This window comes from Drosophila mojavensis, unplaced genomic scaffold (genome assembly GCF_018153725.1).
Source record: "Drosophila mojavensis isolate 15081-1352.22 unplaced genomic scaffold, ASM1815372v1 contig_80, whole genome shotgun sequence".
In the NCBI taxonomy this organism is placed as follows: domain Eukaryota; kingdom Metazoa; phylum Arthropoda; class Insecta; order Diptera; family Drosophilidae; genus Drosophila; species Drosophila mojavensis.
The window spans coordinates 11072403-11091490 of NW_025318906.1; the positions used below are offsets into that span (position 1 = coordinate 11072403).

The 19088-nt window shown below is 38.9% G+C and overlaps 1 protein-coding gene across 4 annotated transcripts in view; it reads right to left on the reverse strand.

The window, feature by feature from the left end:
- Nucleotides 1-19088, reverse strand: part of LOC6579464 (protein grainyhead) — a 49435-nt gene that overhangs the window by 2479 nt on the left and 27868 nt on the right. For 3 of the 4 annotated variants that reach the window (XM_002005324.4, XM_015163699.3, XM_032729793.2), the window contains exons 4-14: nt 15410-15622; nt 14754-15326; nt 14215-14438; nt 13437-13599; nt 10586-10697; nt 9981-10075; nt 6949-7005; nt 4996-5094; nt 866-1045; nt 672-796; nt 348-543 (exon numbers count right to left, since the gene is read on the reverse strand). In XM_002005324.4, coding sequence (XP_002005360.3) covers nt 348-543; nt 672-796; nt 866-1045; nt 4996-5094; nt 6949-7005; nt 9981-10075; nt 10586-10697; nt 13437-13599; nt 14215-14438; nt 14754-15326; nt 15410-15622 — 2037 coding nt within the window. The remainder of the gene's footprint in view (nt 1-347; nt 544-671; nt 797-865; nt 1046-4995; nt 5095-6948; nt 7006-9980; nt 10076-10585; nt 10698-13436; nt 13600-14214; nt 14439-14753; nt 15327-15409; nt 15623-19088) is intronic. The other variant, XM_015163700.3, reaches the window with a different exon arrangement.

Genomic DNA, 19088 nt, shown 5'->3' on the forward strand with positions numbered 1-19088 from the left:
CTTTAGTTGAATATAAATGCATTAACTTGGTCAGTTTTGTTTATATTATGTTTAGATAAACGAGGATTCTTCTTCATTTTGGATATGCAATTTCAATTTTATAGTTTCTATATTTGATTTTTTTCAATATATTTTGCGTTTTACCAATTCGACCAAAATGAACAAAATTACAGACGTTAGAGTTGTTTTTTTTTGGGCTTAATTTTTTTGTTTCGTTTGTTTTTTAGACTGCATTGTGAATTTTCTTGGGGGGAAATATGTATTACGTTTGGATAGGTTCACATGCTGGGTCAACCGGCTGCTTCCTCTTCCTCATTTTCATCCTCCCCCTTCCCTCATACACTTACCGCATTGAGCAGGCCAATCGTCGTGGGCGGCACCACATGCAACGGCGTGTAGACCTCCTCGTTCTCCTGCCGCACGTACAGCATGACGCGCTCCGAGGTTGGCGGCGTCATGCGGCCCCGTTTCATGGGTGGCCCAAAGTCGGACATCGGTGTGCTGGTTAACATACTCTGATCCAATATGTGATCCTTTTTATCACTAGAAATAGAAAATAGAGAGCGAGAGAGAGAAAGAGAGAGAGAGAGAGAGAGATAGTAGATTAGTTTCATTGATCTTTGGCAGCTGGAGGCGCGTCCTCTGCATAAAGGATGACGATTTTTACTCACGTCTGCATGTCGGGCGGAAAATGATTGTGGAATTTGAGCGTGGGCGTGGCCACCTTCTGGCCGTGCAACAGAAAAGGCGAAGCACCCTTCAATTCCGGCGAGTCAGTCTCATGGCCATAGAAGCTCTGTGGGATTAGCGAAGGTTTCATTATATCTACATCTATACTATTTATTTAAATAAGCTCTTCACTTACCTTTTCCATGTCCTCGGCGGGCGAGAAGAGCACAGGCGGCTTGGCCAGATCCTGCATGCCATAGAACTCGGAGCGATCTGTGACCGGATGGTAGAGCTCGTCCAGTTTCTTGCGTCCAGTTGCTGTCATTTTGCGCTTGGCCGCGCGCCGTTCCTCATCGCGCGTCTTACGCTCGGCGCCCTTTTGTGGAGAGAGAGAGATATATATATATATATATATATATTAGAGTAGCTGTCAGAAAGAGTTCGCTGCTTGTGGGAAAGCTTTTGAGCTTATATAGATATACCATATTATATAGATATATATTGAGTATATCAAATATATAAGGAATATATAAAAATGATATATGTATATGTAGGGATGTCTTTTAAAAGCTTAATATTTTCAGTAAATTGCTGAAATATTTTTAGCTCTCATTGAGTCTAGGGTATTTGCCAGTCGAATACGGCCCGATTAGTGAACTTTTGTGTGTTTTAATTGCGGGCTTAGCTAAGCGCTTGGACACTTGCGCAAGCAGCGCCAGGTGTGTTGCTTACATGTGTGTGTGTGCGTGTCTGTGTGTGTGTGTAATTAGCAATCAATCAAAATGCATGGGATGCGCACATTTTGTTTATTGCATTCGTTGTTGCTGTTGTTTTTGTTCGTCTTCCTTCTCGTATTTTCTTTTATAAATTAATTAAAATCGTGTAGCAAGTGCCATAAGCCTTGCCATAGCTTGTGGCAGACAGCAGACAGTTCAAGAGCTGCTGCTGGCTGTTGCTGCTGCTGCCTGTTGCTGCTGCCTGTTGCCTGTACAAACAAGTTTTTGGGTGCCACCAACGCGGCGGCCAATAAGCGCTTTCGGCCAGGCACCGTTAGGGTCAGCAGCAACAGCAAAACCGATTTGTTGTAAAATTATTATAAAATACTTAGCGAGATGCTGCATAAATATGCATACATCATAAATAATTCGGCGGCGGCGGCGCCTGCAGCTTGTTGTTGTTGCAGCCCGTTGCCAATTTGCCCACCTGAGCTGAAGCAGCAACAAGAGCAACAACAACTGCAGCAGCAGCTGGCTTTGCTTGATTGCCACACACACACTCACACACACACACACAGACAACTACCCATTTATATATGCACAAAGACATGTCGCTCATAGCTAGCGTCCACTGTGATTGCAGGTTTGCGTGTAAACAGATTCTTCTCGCTCTCGTTCCCCCCGCTGCTGCTGCTGCCGCGTCTGCACTTTGCATTTGTAATTAAAAATCAGGCAATTGAGGCGCGCAGGAAGTGATATTTTTCCCCCCTTGCATAGAGAGCGTCGCCTGCTGCTGCTCCTTCTTGCTGCTGCTGCAGCTGCCCTCTCTCTCTCTCTCTTTCTCTCTCTCTCTCTCTTCAGCTACTGTCCATCTTTTGCAGCTCTGCTCTGTTAGCCAATTTTTTGTATAGGCTTTTCTGCTCAAGTTATGCAAGGATGTGGAGATGTGCTTATGACTGCCTGACAAACACACTCACACAATCACCAATACACACACACACACACACACACACTCACTCACACACTATAAAGCCTCGCCGCGCCTCTCACCTGTTGCGCTTTCTGCTGCGCTTATCAGAGCTACACAAATTTTTTTCTTTTTGCCTAGAGCATTCGCTGTACATCATTTGTGCATATGTATGTATTCATATACATTCATTTATGTGCCTGTGTGCGTGTGTGTGTGTGCTTGCCTGCATGTAAATAACTGTATTTTATTACATACTTTTATTTTATCTTGGCAAAAATATCGCCAAAGCCGCTCAGACAGCGGCTCGAATTGCCGCCAATGCGGTCAATGTACGCCTTCTTCTTCTTCTTCTTCTTCTGCTTCTGCCACAGCTCCACTGCCTCCTCCTGCTGCTGCTTCTTCTTAATCGACCAACTGAGCTAGTGGCTGCTGCAGGAGGCGTGTGGGCGGGGCGGAGCGGGGAGGGGGCAGTCGTGCTATGGTCATCAGTTGCGCCGCTTATTTGGTTAGCTGCGATAGTCGCAGCGATTACCAAAAGCGCAATTTTTTTTTTATTTTTATGTGTTTTTCTTTTCTGTGATATGCCATGTCTTTATGTTGCGTTTATCGATAAATTTTACTTGGCTGGAGATCTTAATAACTATTTATATATATATAAATGCGTATTATAAACTTTCTCTGTGTGCCACAAGTGAGACGCAACTGGAGCGAAATTAATCGAAAGAAGCAACTCTTAGCTGTGGCTTAGCCTATGCAAAACGGTGTCCTGATTGAGCGATTGACTGCTTGACTAATTGGTAAAAAAGATGGACTGATTGACGAGCTTGAAGAGCTTGAAGAGATTTAGCTTTAATTATAAAGTCTATCTATAGTAAAGAATTGATTATAATCCGCGTCAATGGTTGACTGATTGATGACACTAACAGAATGATTGATAGACTATATAACAGACTGATTAAAGGACTATTGATTGACTTGAATGATTAACTCAAGGAGAAGAATTATTGACTGACTCCCTGATTAGCTGATGATTAAACTAATAAAATGTTTGCATTGATTGAATGATTGATCAATTTTTAAATAAAAAATCTGACTGAGTGCCTGAAATATGTACTTCTATTCTAGCTGAATATAATCGAATATATTTGAAAGCCCAAACTAAAATAAATATAACCATAAGTAAGTAGATTTCCTTCTCTTCCATTAAAACTTATTTCTTTATCAACTGAGGAATTGATTATCCAGATTAAGCCAGACCCTACAGCACATAATCCCTTTATTGTGATTTATAATTGATTGCAAATCAGACAAGCATTTAATTTCTTCATGCAATCCTTACAATGCTTTCCATACCAATTTTTTTTATTTTTTTATTTTTATTTTTTTTTTATGCCAACTCGAAGATCTTTATCTGTGCAGTGAAATTTGTTTATCGAAATGTGGCGGCAGTTTTTTTTTTTTTTAAACGATTTCGGTGCATTTTTCGTTGTCTTCTTCTTCATTTTGGTGAAAAGACAGAAAACACGCAAAACCTATATTTCTGCATTGATTGCAATGGGAAAAAGGTGCCAAAAGGCGGCAATTGCAGCCGAATTGCAAATGCAGAGAAATCGCAAAGCAGCAAAAATAAAAGTCAAGAGAAATGCGTGTAAGATACAAGATGTTGCAGAGCATGGATGTGTGTGTGTGTGTGAGTGTGTGTGTGAGTGTGTGAGAGTGTGTGTATATATATGAAATAAGCTGGTACGCGAAATTTAATTGATACATTTATCGATAAACATACGCCTCGAAGTTCCAGGTTAAACCCCCAATGTAAGTATGAGTGTGTGTGTGTCTGCAAGGGTTATGGATAGTATGTGGCATGGAGTACAATAAAAGGTAGTCAGGCCTGTTCATGGTTGGACTTGAAGAGGAAGAAGAAGAGGCAGCAGCAGCAGCAGCAGCAGCAGCAGGAGAAGTGTAATGATATGAGAAAATTAAATTGGAAATCCACGAAATGATTTATTAATAAAGCACATCAAGCGCAAAAAAAAAGTGAAGGGTTCGCATATAAACCAAAGATAGAGAGAGAGAGAGAGAGACAGAGAGAGAGAGGGAGAACGAGAGAAAGAGAGGTGCATACCAAGGCGAAACGTTGGCTCAAAACAAGGGCACGACAAAAGGCGAAAGGATGAAGCCAGCGAATCAGTGCCAAGGAGAGGCAGTCAGAGGAGGGGGAAGAGATGGAGGGAGGGACCTGTTGCCTGTCCATTTACTTTTGTACGCGTTACGCTTTCCACCTGAGCTCGAAACGGACATTGGTTACGTTGATGAAGGGACAAGCCAAATGCCAGGCCGCATGCAGCATGCAGCATGCAGCAGGCAGTTGCCCCCAATTCGATAAAAGCAGCAAGCGACAAGTGGCAACAACAACAACAACAACAACAATTGGCAGGGCTTTGCCTCGAGGCACGTCGCAGCGCTTTTAGTTAGCTTCATTCAACCTGCTGTGTTGCACGTGGCAGCTGCCTCTGCCGCTCGGTCTCTGCATTGCATCTACCTCTACCTCTGCCTTTGTCTGTGTGCGTGTATGCGTGTGTAATTATGTAGCTGGTGAGCTCTCTCGTATGTGGTAGCTTTTGCGAATTGAGAATCACTTACCTTATCGCAGAAGACCTTTATCTGACAGTAGCCGCGATGAAAGACCGTCGCATCGCGTGGATCCTCGAACGTATCGATTTGTACGTGCAGCGGCAGGCCCTGTAACAGAAGGGGGGAAATGGAAATTTAGAAAATACCAAAAAAAATTCAAAAAATACCAAAAAATACCAAAAATACAAAAAATACCAAATTAATATCAATAAAATATACCAATCAATCAAGACAAACCCTAGTCTCGCAACACTGTGGTCTGCCAATAAAATATCAACTTAATGGCACGCGTTACAACACACACCAAGAAAAAAACAAAAAATACCAAAAAAAATACCGAAAAAATACCAACAAATTATATAATTAAAATATAGCAATCAATCTTGCAATACTACGAGACTAGCGCTAGCTGCGCACTTAGGCAGGCCACACTGTGGCGAAATGAAATATCAGCTTAATGGTAAGCATTACATACACCAAGAAAATACCAAAAAATACCAAACAATTATATGAATAAAATATAGCAATCATGCAATACTACAAGACTACACCTAGTTGCGCACTTAGGCAGGCCACACTGTGGTTGACGCGACGTAGAAGCGTTCGCTTCAGACTCTCAACTCTTCGTGTCTTTCTGTCAATGAAATATCAACTTAATGGTACGCATTACAACATACAAAGGATGCTGCTGATACAACAACAACAACAACAACTGCAATAACAATAACAACAACTACAAGTACAACAACTTCCTACGTCTACATGTTAAGAGGCAGAACTGTAGCAATCGCCTCTTGACGCTGCCTCTTGAGTCAGCCCCTTTGGGCACATGTTGTTGCTTTTATCTTTTATGATGTTGGCCTTGCCTCGGCTGCGCCTTGGCGGGTATTATGACTATGTGATTAAGTGTGTAACACAGGTAACAGGTAACGCAGGCAAACGGGAGCACAGGGATACGCCTTCGGGCTCATCAACCTGTACGATGAACACACACACACACACATGCACATGCATATAGACAACTCTGTGTGTCCAGGTGTTTATTACGCCAAGTCAAAGCTGAAGTTGTTCGATTTGCCTACAATGTGTGCTGCCTAAGAGAGCGATAGAGCGAGAGAGACTTATAGACCAAAAGTCATATAAATAAATTGCTTTTAAGCTATATTTATAACTTCATTAAATTTATTTTGTATTTTATATGCGAAGAGCTCAATTGAAATTGTTTAAATATAATAACAGTCTGGCAACACTTAATTAGCTTAACTGCCTTATTAAGTTGGCTGCGTTTAAATATGATTTTGATTTTGATTTTTGTTGTTGTTTCTATATGCATATCAGATATTGTTTCTACTATATAATTAACTATTATGTTTAGGCCTTCAATCTCTATGCTTTGATAGACATTTTGAGCGATCTGTTAATAATAGTGATAATAATACTAATGAATACTAGGCTACTGCAACTAATGAAATTCATAAAAAAATTGTCAATATTAATATTTGATTGTTAAAAAGTATTAATAGGTTCATTAAGTAAATTTAAAGCGCGGGATTTCTGTTAGATGCCAATATGTATACATACATACTTTCATTTTAACATATGTACCATACACCCATTTCGATCTGCATTATTCTAATATATAAAATTGTCTGTTAAACTATTTCCCAGATTAGGCAAGATAAAGATAGCTTTGATATATATATCATTGATCTCTTGATCTGTTAATTTATTTTTCTAGTTGTCCAGATCAGTTAAGAGATTTTTATTATATAACAAGATATTTTCTTATATGCTATTCAAACTGTTTTCAGGATATCTGACTTTTTTTTATACACTCTGATCTCTCAAATAAACTAAATAAACTAGCTCAACTTAAATATATATAAAATATTTAATAATTACTTAATCTTTTCCCAATTATTATATATAAGTAATTCATATGTCCATATAGGAAAAACTCACCTTAACACCTTTCTGACTGCTAAAGTCCGTGCTGAGGCACTGAACCGCAATGTTGATCTGTGAAAATAAAATGCAATACAATTAAAACAATGCAGGCAATTAATAAAGGAGAAAAAAGCTTGCGAAACAAAAGGAAATAAAAAAGAAATTAAAGCAAGACAACAGAAAAAGACACAAAAAGTGCGTCTGGGGGCAGTCGACGCCGACGCCGACTGCGACAGCGACTGCAACTGTTATTAGAAGCAATTGTTTTCTCTCTATTAAGTCGATGTCCTCTTTATGCCCACGACAGTTTAAAAAATTCCAACACACACACATACGCACACATGCACACACACACACACACACATACGCACACGCACAACAAAAGGCGTGTATGCTGCATACAGTTTGGTCGGTTATATGGCAATGGCAATGCCAATGGAGACTAAAGCTGGAGACAATAACAAGGCAATACACAGAGGACCAAACCGAGCCGAGCCGAGCCAAGCCAAGTGTGGAGAGTGCAGCGCGGCGTGGTGCTGGAGAGTGAGCAGTGGAGAGTGAGAGACAGTGTAGAGGGGAATGACAGCGGCAAGTTGACTTTTGCAACGCATCCAATTCATTTTTTTTTTCGACTTCGATTCAGTTGCTCAGCGACAGACTTCAAGTCGCTGTGTGTGTGTGTGTGTGTGCGTGTGTGTGTGTGTTTAAAGGCATTTTAAGCATGTCCAAGCCAGATGCGACGAGCCAAAGACAAACAGTCGGACACAACAACAACAACAACAATAACAACAACAGCAGCAAAAAAAAGAGTAGAAAATCCATCAACGCAAAAATACCAAAGGAAACAATCTTAATGGTAAAAGTGCAACGCGCTGTCGCTGTCGCTGTCGCAGTCGCCGCTAACGTCTCAGTCGCTGCCTGCGTCAACGTCGTTGTCGATGTGGACGACGTGGAGCAGTATTTAATGTGAATAATTAGCGGGCGCGTACCATATAAGCGAAGACACAGACAGACGCTTGGCTGGCAGGCATTGCAGATGCAGTTGCAGATGCGAGAGGCTGGGGCTGAGCGCGAGGGGGAGGCTGCGGCAAGCTGCAGCACCTGCGTGTCGGTGCGTACGAAAGTTTTTTTTTCTGCTGTGTTTTTTTTTTTTTTTTTTTGTGGAGCGGCCGCTGGGAAAGGCAAAAGATACGCGCAAACATACAGCCGCAGATACACAGATACAAACAGCAGCAGCAGCAGATACAGATACAGCGAGGCGTGGGGGGTAGGAGGAGGCTGCTGCCTAACGGCATAAAACGAAATCGACATTATGCGGCCTTTGGCTGCGACGACTCTCTCTCTCCAATGTCTGGCCGTATCCACATATATATATATATATATATAAATTTTTTTTTTTTTTTTTTTGGGATTAACATCTCAGCGAGTAAACAATTTGTAAATAAAAAGCGCGATATCGAAATGTAACCAAAATGCACTTATGGCCACATGAGCCAAGCCGATTGGCCAGCCAGCGAGACAGACAGGCCGTACAGACAGCTGGACAGGCGGACGGACAGCTAGCGAGCCAGTTAGCCAATTTAATAACTGCTTGCCAATTTGACACAAGTCACTGAACTTGACAACAAGTGGAAAAATCAGTGCAAAACACACGAAATGTATACGAAAAATTGCTCACAAATATTTTAGGCCGAGCCGGGATTATCTGTCATGTGTCCATAGCCAAGGCCTCCATATAAATATATATGCTAGAGGAGCTAAACAAAAAAAGACTCTGCATATATTAAGTTCGTTCAATTTACTTCACTTGATCCATATCTATATGTATATAAAAAATTAAATGGACTTAGATAAATATACATATATGACAGAGATAAGATTTGTTTATCTTATCTTATGAAGATGTGTTTATAATGGACTTGGAAAGAGTAGTAGAAATTTGTTGAATCGAACACTAACAAACAGCTTTAAAGGTAGTTTATATGCATACCAGATTTAGACCCCCAGGGACCTATCCAATATATTTCTACTTTTTAGAATACTTTTAAACGTTTCATTTTGTCCTTTTTCTACTACTACTCCTACTTCATCTACTGCTAATCTGCATATACTTCTACTTATCTTACTTCCCCTTCATAGGTCATACATAAGCAATAATTTATCGTATATATAAAGCCATTTCTCAAGCGCAAATTACACAAAAAATGCCCAAGAGATCACAGCTACAGCTTAGAGGGTATCTCTTAGTCTATCATATGCACCACCATTGCTTGATGTTGTTAATTTCATTTTTTGGATGGGTGGAGCTATATACATGCTCGCCACTTGTTGTTTATTATGCATCTGCATTCAGCCAACATTCAGCCGCATTGTGGCTTAGCTGTGGTGCGACGGGGCGTATACGTAATCTGGCGGCGGTTGGCGCTTGATTTGCTCAATAGAATTGCAAATATTCGACGGGGATTAAAACTGCTGATAATTGCTAAATTAAATGCGCTTGGGAGCGCAGATCTAAAAGCCAAAAGCATAGGGAAAGAGATAGGGAGTGTGGAGACGAAGAAGAACGAGAGAGAGAGAGAGAGAGATAGAGAGAGAAACGTTGAAAATTGTCGTGGCAGGTGATTAAAACTAAGTGTCATAAATAAATAAATGCATAAATTATTCTTTTCAAAAAGAAACAACAAAACAGAGCGCCCCTAAGTGAGAGAGAGATAGCGCAGCTGTGTGCGAGCGAGCGAGCTGGCAATATATAAATGTATGTGTGTGTGTGTGTGTGTGTTGAGGCGACTGTGCGACGCGCGTTGAATAATTTGCGTTGTACGTTGCAATTGAAAATAAATCACAAATTAATTCTTACATACACATATCTATATATCTATGTATGTATGTATGTGTGTGTGTGTGTCATTTGCCGTCTCGCTTTTTTGAGTTTTTTTATATTTTTTATTTTTTTTAATTGAGGCGGCGCTCAACTACAAACAAAATGGAGACTTTATAACGCTCCAGCTGGGGCGCTACGGCCTGAAACGGGGGCTCTAAGAACTTACCTTGGCTGAGCTCTCGAGCGGATTCCAGTAGACGGCAATGGCATTGTGCGACACTTCCTCAATGCAGCCAACGAGACCAACCGAGTTCTTTGTATCTGCAGAGAGAAAAAGCAAATATATATATATATATATATAAACATATACATATATATATAGAAAAGATAAAGAAATAGAGTCAACAACTGTGGCAGAGGAGCTAACATATCGTTTGTATTAACAATTAAGGAAAAATTGTCTGTGACAAGTGCCTAATGAGTTATGTTTGATGGGGCTAAGGCGCGCAACAGGTTGCAACTGCAGCAGCAGCACCAGAGAGAGAAAGAGAGAGAGGGGGGAGGGGGGGAGCAGCAGTTGGACAGACGTAGGCAGCTCTCAGCCAGAACTAGCCAAGATTATCTGCAATCAAACAAAACCCGAATGCAATGCGCGTTTATCAATGTCATAACTCTGGTTGCACCAACTGTTGCTGCCGCCTGACTGGCCACACCGTGCCCCCCTCCCCCTCCCCCCCTGCCACATTCAATAAAAACGAAGAATTTACGTTCTGGAAATTCTATACAATATGTGTTCGGCACGCCGTTGGAGCTCGCCAAAAGCTAACGCACCTGCATCCAAGATTCTCTGCTTCACGGAATGCTGGCGACTATGCCAGAATTGCCAGGCCTTTATCTCGTCCTCGGGACTCTTCTCCTCGCGAAACATCAACATGATCACACTCTGCAAAGGCAAATGAAAATACAAATATTAATTAAAATTAATCTATATATAAAATGAATGCTGATATGATAAAATTAATAAATAATAATAGTAATTAATTTGGAACTAAAATAAATAATATAATAGAGATGAATAATAATAGAAATATTTATTAAAATATAGACTGAATGTTGATATGGAGAAATTAATTAATTAATAATAATAATTAATCATAATATTTATTATTTTTCAACTAAAATAAATAATCTGGGCAGAAAAGAAGAAGATATTCAAAATTCATATTTCTTGTAAAGGAACTATATATAGGGTATCTATGCACAGTTCATTGCTCTTATCCAATCAGGCTTGATGTATACGCGTTGTGACATATGTTTTGGCTGTCTACGTCTAGCTCCGTAGGCTCGCACCCTACAAAGTCAAAAGGATTAAAGGAAGCGAGAAGCATAAAAAAAAAAAGAAAAACAGAAAGGACGAACTCGATTTAGCAGAAAAATATCTAACACATTTGTCTCTTCAAGTAACTCGAGTCTTTTTCTCTCCTCTCGCTTTGTTCCCATAGATATTTGCATTTTGTGTGCATCATTTATGTATTTTCAGATTTTTTCTACATTTTGAATAATTACGTTGACAGCGCCGAAGGAAGCGCACAGATAGATGTTGGCCCAGAGAACGAGTCAAAAATTGCAACCCCTTTGCTATGAGCCGCTATCCTGCACCTACCCCCTGCCTCTGCCTCCTACCCCCTACCCCCTATGATCTTTGCTGATTACTGTGCATAAATATTTTTGTGTATTTTGTGCGCCTTTTTCTTGAATCTTTAAGTTTTTCTATATCTAACTCTCTCCCTCTCGCTCTCTGCATTTATCGTAAATATTCATGGGCTAATCAGCTCGTAAATTATACTCGTTTTTTTTTTCTTTTATTTTTGTCAGTTTTTCACCGTTAGACGCTGGGAAATTGATAGGGAAATGGACACGACTATGCAAATGCGTTGCTTTAATTTTTCAACTTTGGGTTACAGTTTTCTTCAGCCTCACTTTATAGTCGGATTTCTTCTGCTGCTACTACTTATATCGATGGCCTCTGCCAGCCCCGAAAAGGGCTAGAGGGTTAAACAAATAAACTCGTAAATTCATTTTGACACTTTTTTCCAAAGTCTAGCGCAAAAATTATTGCACTTTTATGGTAATACGAGACGAGACGAGCTGCGGCACTTCATAAAGCACAATTAGTTGGGTAGTCGAGAAAGAAACAATGAGAAAATATGATATAGGGGCATCGAAGTCTATCGCCAGGTGGGTTCTGAGCCTAGGCCTATTTTCTGTTCTACTTTTATTCAGACTTTTATAAATGCAGTCAAGATCTTTGACTTTGAAAAATAGAAATTCCATTACATGGCTTATCAATTATTCAAATGTGGATTATTTTCCTCTTACTCAATATTTCTAATATTTAAAAAAAAAAAATAATTTTATAATATTTAAATAAATATTTTATATATTTTTTTCAATCTGTAAAATATTTTTTGAACATATTTAGGTAAATTTGCTTTGGATATTTTTTACTATTTCGAATTTTTCCCCAAAGATCAGTTGAATTTAGGTTGTATTAATTTTTCCTAAGTGTCCCTTAATTATGTAAAATATAGATAAAATCAGTTGGGAAATTTTCAGTAACTGAAGAAATTGTAAACCCTTTTCCTTGCTTTTATCTAAAGATCTTTGGATTTTCCTGTAACTTTTTGAGAAATTCTGTTTTATTTAAATCCCCATTATTATAGACTTTTTTTTTTTAAAGAGTTTCCTGCTTTTTTCCTTACTGTTATTCTTAACACTTCACGACAGTTTTAAGAAACTTTTTTATTATTTTAATTTGGTTGCTTCAATTTGTCGCAGCTTTTTTCATTATATTTACGTATGCAAATGCGAAATGTGAAGAGACAGTTCCTATTTCAGACCCTAGCAGCAGCAAGAAGCAGCAACTCAATCTCAATTGTTGTTTACTTAGCCGAACCGTTGGCACTTCCACATTGAGCATTGAGCATACCGTATTCCACATTCCACATTCCGTATTCGAGGGACCCAAAACACACACTTTTCACATTCAACTGTAACTTTGATTGTCTAGAACTCAACGGGTTCAGTTTACAATTTGCATTTCATCCAGTAGCGAGTCAGAAGACGTCATTTAAGCTTATCTGATTGATGATGTTGATGCGTATTGTGAGCAGCTAAAGGCTGAAAAAAATATCCTGTGTAGTCCTGAATAAACATGGAATGCGTACGTGTGTGTGCGTGTGTGTGCTGAAAGGCTCGCAATTTGCATTGAGCGGCATATTCAAATTCTCATAAGGACAGACGGACGCCTTGGCGTATCATTTATCATTTATCATCGGGATATGCATATAAGGTAGAGCAGATCGCAGCGCCTTAAGCAGGATATGCGATGTCCTTGCTGCGCTCTCTCTCTCGCTCTGTCCGCATGTGTGTGCGCAATTGAGCAAAGGGTGGCGATAGCTGCCAAACTTGATTAGCGCTCAGGCAAACTGACATTCCCGAGCTACTCGAGAGCGCACAGCTGACAAATAGCCTGAAAAGGGTTTCAAGTCTTAAGCCTCAAATGATTGTTGACAGCCAGAGCAAGGCTCACGATCAGCTAGCTCCACAATCAATATCAAATATACATAAATATATACATACATATATGTATAGAGAGATAGGCATAGAGTTAGAGTCTTACCTTAACTGTTGTATTCTTGATTGGCTTATCCGCATCGTGCACATACTCCAGCGTAATGCCATAGAACTGACCCTTGTTGATGTAGGTGATGCGATCGTCCTCGCGACGCTGCGACGAGCTGATCGGGCTCTCCAGATGGTAGCGAAAGCCCACATTTGTGAAGCTAAGAAAACACACAGACAAAAGAAAATTTATATATTAAATTGAGTGAGTCTATTGAGAGCAAAGTAGAGCTGTGGAAAATAACTCAGGAGGCGTGACAACGAAGTGCGCTGAAGCAATTTGATGCCACGCAGGTGTGATTATAATGGAGTTACTACTATGTATTAGAGTAATGTATATATGTGAAACGTAATATATGAAGTTAGGCTTTATTAAAAACTATAGTTTTACATATATATTTGGCTATGAGGGAATGATTTTTGTCTCTTTTTTTTTAGTAAGCAGCTGTATATCTACATATCTATATATGTATTTGGATAGGAACAATCGTAGTTTACATAGAGTCAAAGCAGTTGAGCCTAAGCACGTAGCTAGATTCAAGGGTATTTTTAGGTTATTTTTCTGTCCATTCAGTCTACTCAGTCTGCCTACTATTTATATGAGCACACCTGTATATATATGTATGTAGGAATAATCGAATTTCACATAAGTGAATTCAGTTTACAGCATATGTGGCTCATTTTACGAACAGAGCTGAATATATATTTATGTATATGAATAATCAAATAGTTATATCTATAATCTTATATTTACAGGGTATTTGGTGGTTACTTACATTTTTGGTATTTGTATTTTATCAGCATCATTTTGGCGTCCGAAATCGTGCCAGGGCCTCGAGCGTGTCGATCCATTTGTGCTCGTATCCACCAGCGATGTGGTTGGACTATTCTGGCTGCCATGGACCACGGTGCGCTGCTGTATGCTATTCACTGAAACGGGTATGCTGCCATTGGCATCGATGAGGGTGCCCGGCTGACACAGTTCCGTATAGTCGAAGGACTGTTCGAAAAGAAGTTGCAAATATGTTTCATTAGTTTTGATAATAATGATAAGACTTTATATATATTATATATGTATTATATGAAAAGTTTTTATTAAGTACGAATTTAATGGACACGTCACGCTTTTTTAACTACTCATTACTCATTACTCATTACTCTTTATGGGTTATTCATTGCTAATAGAAATTTATGGGTTAGCTGATACTATAAGAGATTTTGGGTATGGGTTCTACAAGTGGAATTACGACAGGCACTGGCCGCTACTCGTTACGCTCTACTGTTGTATTCTGTGTGTGTGTGTGTGTGTGTATACCTGCTGTATGTGATTTTGATCCCGCGGCGTTATGGCATCCGTGCCAATGCCCGAATCGGGACTGGGCAAGTCCACGGTGAGACCCGCCGCCGTTATAGCCTTGGCATAGAGCGGCGTCCCACCGTTCTTGCCCGACTGTTCCTGTTGCTGCTGCTGCTGTTGTTGCTGTTGCTGCTGCTGTTGCTGTTGCTGTTGCTGCTGTTGTTGTTGACTGTGATGGTGTGCATTGCTGCTGGTTAGCACTGTGGTGGTGGTGGGCGCATTGCTGCTGAAGCGCGCCTCATAGACACCGCCCACTGGCTGCGGCTGGGCGGCCGCCGATACGGAAACATCTTCGCCGTAGAGGCTGCGCGCCGTGCCCGCTGGCACGTAGCCGCCCTGGCCATCGGGCGCAAAGTATTCACGATAGTAGGGCTCCGTTATGAATGTGGTGGCAGGTGGCGGTCCAGGTGGCAATCGTGTCGTCGTGTACATGCCATAGCTATCCGTTGTGATATATGGACCCGGACTGGGACTCTGGGCTTGCAATGTGCTCTGCTGTGTGCTGGTTCCATTGCTGTTCTGATGTGAGGTCTGCAGGAGTTCAGGTCAGTCTCTCACTCAATCTCTCAATCTCTTTCACTCTTCTATACACTTGCTCCGTTTGGCTCACTCACCTGTAGATAAATCTGTGTGCCGCCCGTGGTAGCATACATCTCTAGATCTGCTGTCTCTCTGGCGGGACTAGTTGCAGTTGCTGATGTTGCAGTTGTTGCTGTTGCTGTGGCTGCTGTAGCTGTTGCCGTTTTATTGGCTATATCGAATGCAGTTGCAGTTGCAGTTGCAGTTGCCCCACTTGCTTCACTTCTAGCTGCATCCACGCGCAATATCTGTGAATTTTCGTTTGGATTTGTGTTGGTTTTTCTTGGCTTTTGTGTTTGTTTCGTTTTTCTTTCAACTGTTGGCAACTTGGCTACTTAAAGATACTTTCTTTCATAAACTACAATCACGGTCATGTTTCGTCTGGGCATTTCCAAAAATTAGTGTTCGATAATGTCTTAGCTTAGATCGACTTAGGGTAGAGCAGCGTTTGATTCATAGAATCTTGACAAACTTAATATATATTTTTATTGATAAAGTAAAGATTTCTTAGGCAAATCTGAGACAAACTTTATCTCTTCTATAGACTATCAACCAGGAGATTAAAAAAAACTTTTCACATTTGATTTCAAACTTCAAATATATATAAGAAAGTTATTACAGCTCTCAAAGAGTTAGTAAGGGAATTATAGCATATATTATATAGAATACAAAGTGGATTTAGGCAAGCTAAATCCAAATACAAGCAGTAATTATAATAATTTTCTGTATAGAAAATAATTATGCCAGGATCAATTCGAGCTCAATAATATATTTAGCTTATCTCAAAAATATACAAAAACTGATCTTGGCTAAATCGTCGACCTTCAGAAGAATACGGTTTCAAGCAATTCATATACATATATGCATACACACACACACACACATGTATATATTATTATAGACTTCTAAGACCTTCGTTAGATCATGCTCTAATGAACTTTAATTGCACGCACATGGAAATGATTAAAAGGCTTTTAAAACTGATCTCATGCTCTATATGAGATCAATGAAAGCTCTCAGACTCTGTACCCTCAATGGGGCTTATGGAACCGAACTGAACATGGATCACAGACCCTAGTTGAGGAGCGTGCAATATATATGAATTCTACGAGCCGGCACAAATAATATTCATAAATACTTGGGGGTATCGAATTGGTTCAGCTAAATGATTTGTTTGCAGGAATTACATTGATTGATCGCACACATGCACAAAAGAGACAAACAAAAACAACGACAACAACAACAACAACCACATCAGCATGTGGTCAATGTTTATTGTTGATTGATGACTGATTATGAACGCGGAAGGTCAAAATCAAGTCAATGGTGACAAAAAGTTAAGAAAAAGAAGAAGAAGAAGGGGAAAAAATAAAATAGCGCAAACTTCGCTGAAAGCCAAGTTCTTTTTAGGCGCTTTATCCTATAGCAGAAGCTGATTCATAAATACAAAAAGTACAGTTTATGAAAACAAAATAAAAAATATATACATAAACAACAACAACAGCAACAAAATTAAATGCTATAAAAAATCGAAACAGTCGTCGGTTGTCGAGTGGAAAGAAACCAATTAAAATGCGGAAAAAAAAAAAAAGCAGCAGACGGACAGAGTTAAAGTATATAACTTTTGGTATATAATAATATATATATATATATATAAATCGATATATATGTTTGTGTGTGTGTATATATGCATATATGTTAATTAGCATTGCTTTTTATTTATTTTTATTTTATTGATCGCACCAAAATGTCAAACGTTTTTCGACTCTGCGCGACTCTGCGTTGACGCGCGCTCGCGCTAAATGAGGTAATACACCAAGAAACAGCTACAGATACAGCTATAGCTACAGATACAGATACAGATGCCAAGATATATATAATATACATTCAATGGCTGGCAGCTGCCACGCCCTGTCTTAGCATCTAAATTAACATTTTAGCTGATGAGTGTTTCACGCTAAGCCAGAAGAAAGTGAAATCAAGAGACGTCATCAAACCAAAAGCTAGCCGATGAGGCCCATCTATAAAAGCTTAAAATCTAACTAAATATAAGTTTATTTAGTGTGCAGCTATTTTTTTTCTATTTATATGCATTTTAAAGTTGTTTTTGTTTACATTTTGTAATTTTTTCCTGATTTTAATTTAAAAACTATTTTTTTTTAACCAAAGCTTTGCAACGCTGCAAAATATAGCTTAGCCAGTATAGCTCCTAGCTAGCTCTAGCTAGATTTAAATAAATTTTGTTTTTAGCTATTTTTTCGTATATAAAATTTTATATTCTTATTATATTTATACAACTTTATATATATTTTTTAAATTTTTTTTCTCACTTTAATTAACAAAATTGAATATTACTAAAGCGAAAACTGCCTATGGTAATCTAGCTTTAAAAGCTCCTAATCTAGCTATATTAAAGTTAATTTGGGCTTGTTTTTTTTTTATATTTAATATAAATTTGTAAATTTTTGAAAACATTTTTTTTTAAATATTTTCCTCATTTATTTATTTTTCCATTTTTTGTTGAACACTTCGCTTCGTTTTCCCGCTAAATTCTCTAAGCTAACAGCTAAACTGTGCTTGCGTGTCTATCTTTGTGTGTGTGTGTGTGCTTATATTGATTGGTTATGCGTGTTTTTCGTTTTGTAAAGCTTACATTTGGAATGTATTCTAATGTGGCTTGCCTTTGTTGTCTGTCTGATTGTCTTTTCTTCGGCTGCTCCGAGTGGGGGCTAGCTCTACTGAGATTCTAGCTGCGAGCTAATTAAATTTGTTCATAAAAATCAATTTGCATTTTCGAAAAATAAGAAACAAATACACACACACAGACACACACACAGCGTGCAACGTCAGAAAAGGCCTTGGTGAAGCTGAGCCAAACGAATCGACAAATATTTTTGGTTTTTGGATTTTCGTTGTTGTTTTCTTGTGCGGGTCACAAAATTATCGAAACTTTAGGAATCGTTCGTTAGCTTGTGCTATTATAAAACAGCGCGCTTTGCATATGCCACACACACACACACACATACACACCTATATATATACAAACTATATATTATATGTCCATACTAAACTGAGCTATTGGCTGGCTAGAATTATGCTAAGCGCGTCTTCTGGCACATATTTATGTATGAGGAAGAAATAAAAAAACAAAATGAGGTAAAAAAAAAATCTTAAAAAAAAACTAAATTTAAATAAAGCCAATTAACTATTTTAATGCCTTTTGGTTTTGATAAAAAGTGAAACTTTTTTCTTCTTCTGCTTCGGCTGTTTCTTATTCGTTTTTGTCAAGATTCTATTCATCTGGCCGTTTTATGCATATCGTTAATTCTCGGAAATAAACCAAGGCAAAACAATAATACATACAGCATTATTGTCAGTATCATTATTATTATTCTCACTAATATATTATTATATATAGTTTCTTAATAGTTTTGTTTTTGCTTCTTTTTCGCATTTTTTTTTTGGGGGAACTTTTGTGAATGATCGTTTTCTGAGGGTTTTTTTTCATGCAGGCTTAGCCTAGGTTAGCTAGTCAAAGAAAATCGAAACTTACGAAATGAATTAATTGGACAAAATTAGGCAAATTAAGTTGATCAAAATGAAATCGATTAATCGATAATTGTTTTTGTTTTTCATCTATTAATTATTCATCCTCTTTTTCCTTTGATTATTCTTCCTCTTCTCTTAAATGACTTTTAAATATCCAGCTAATTT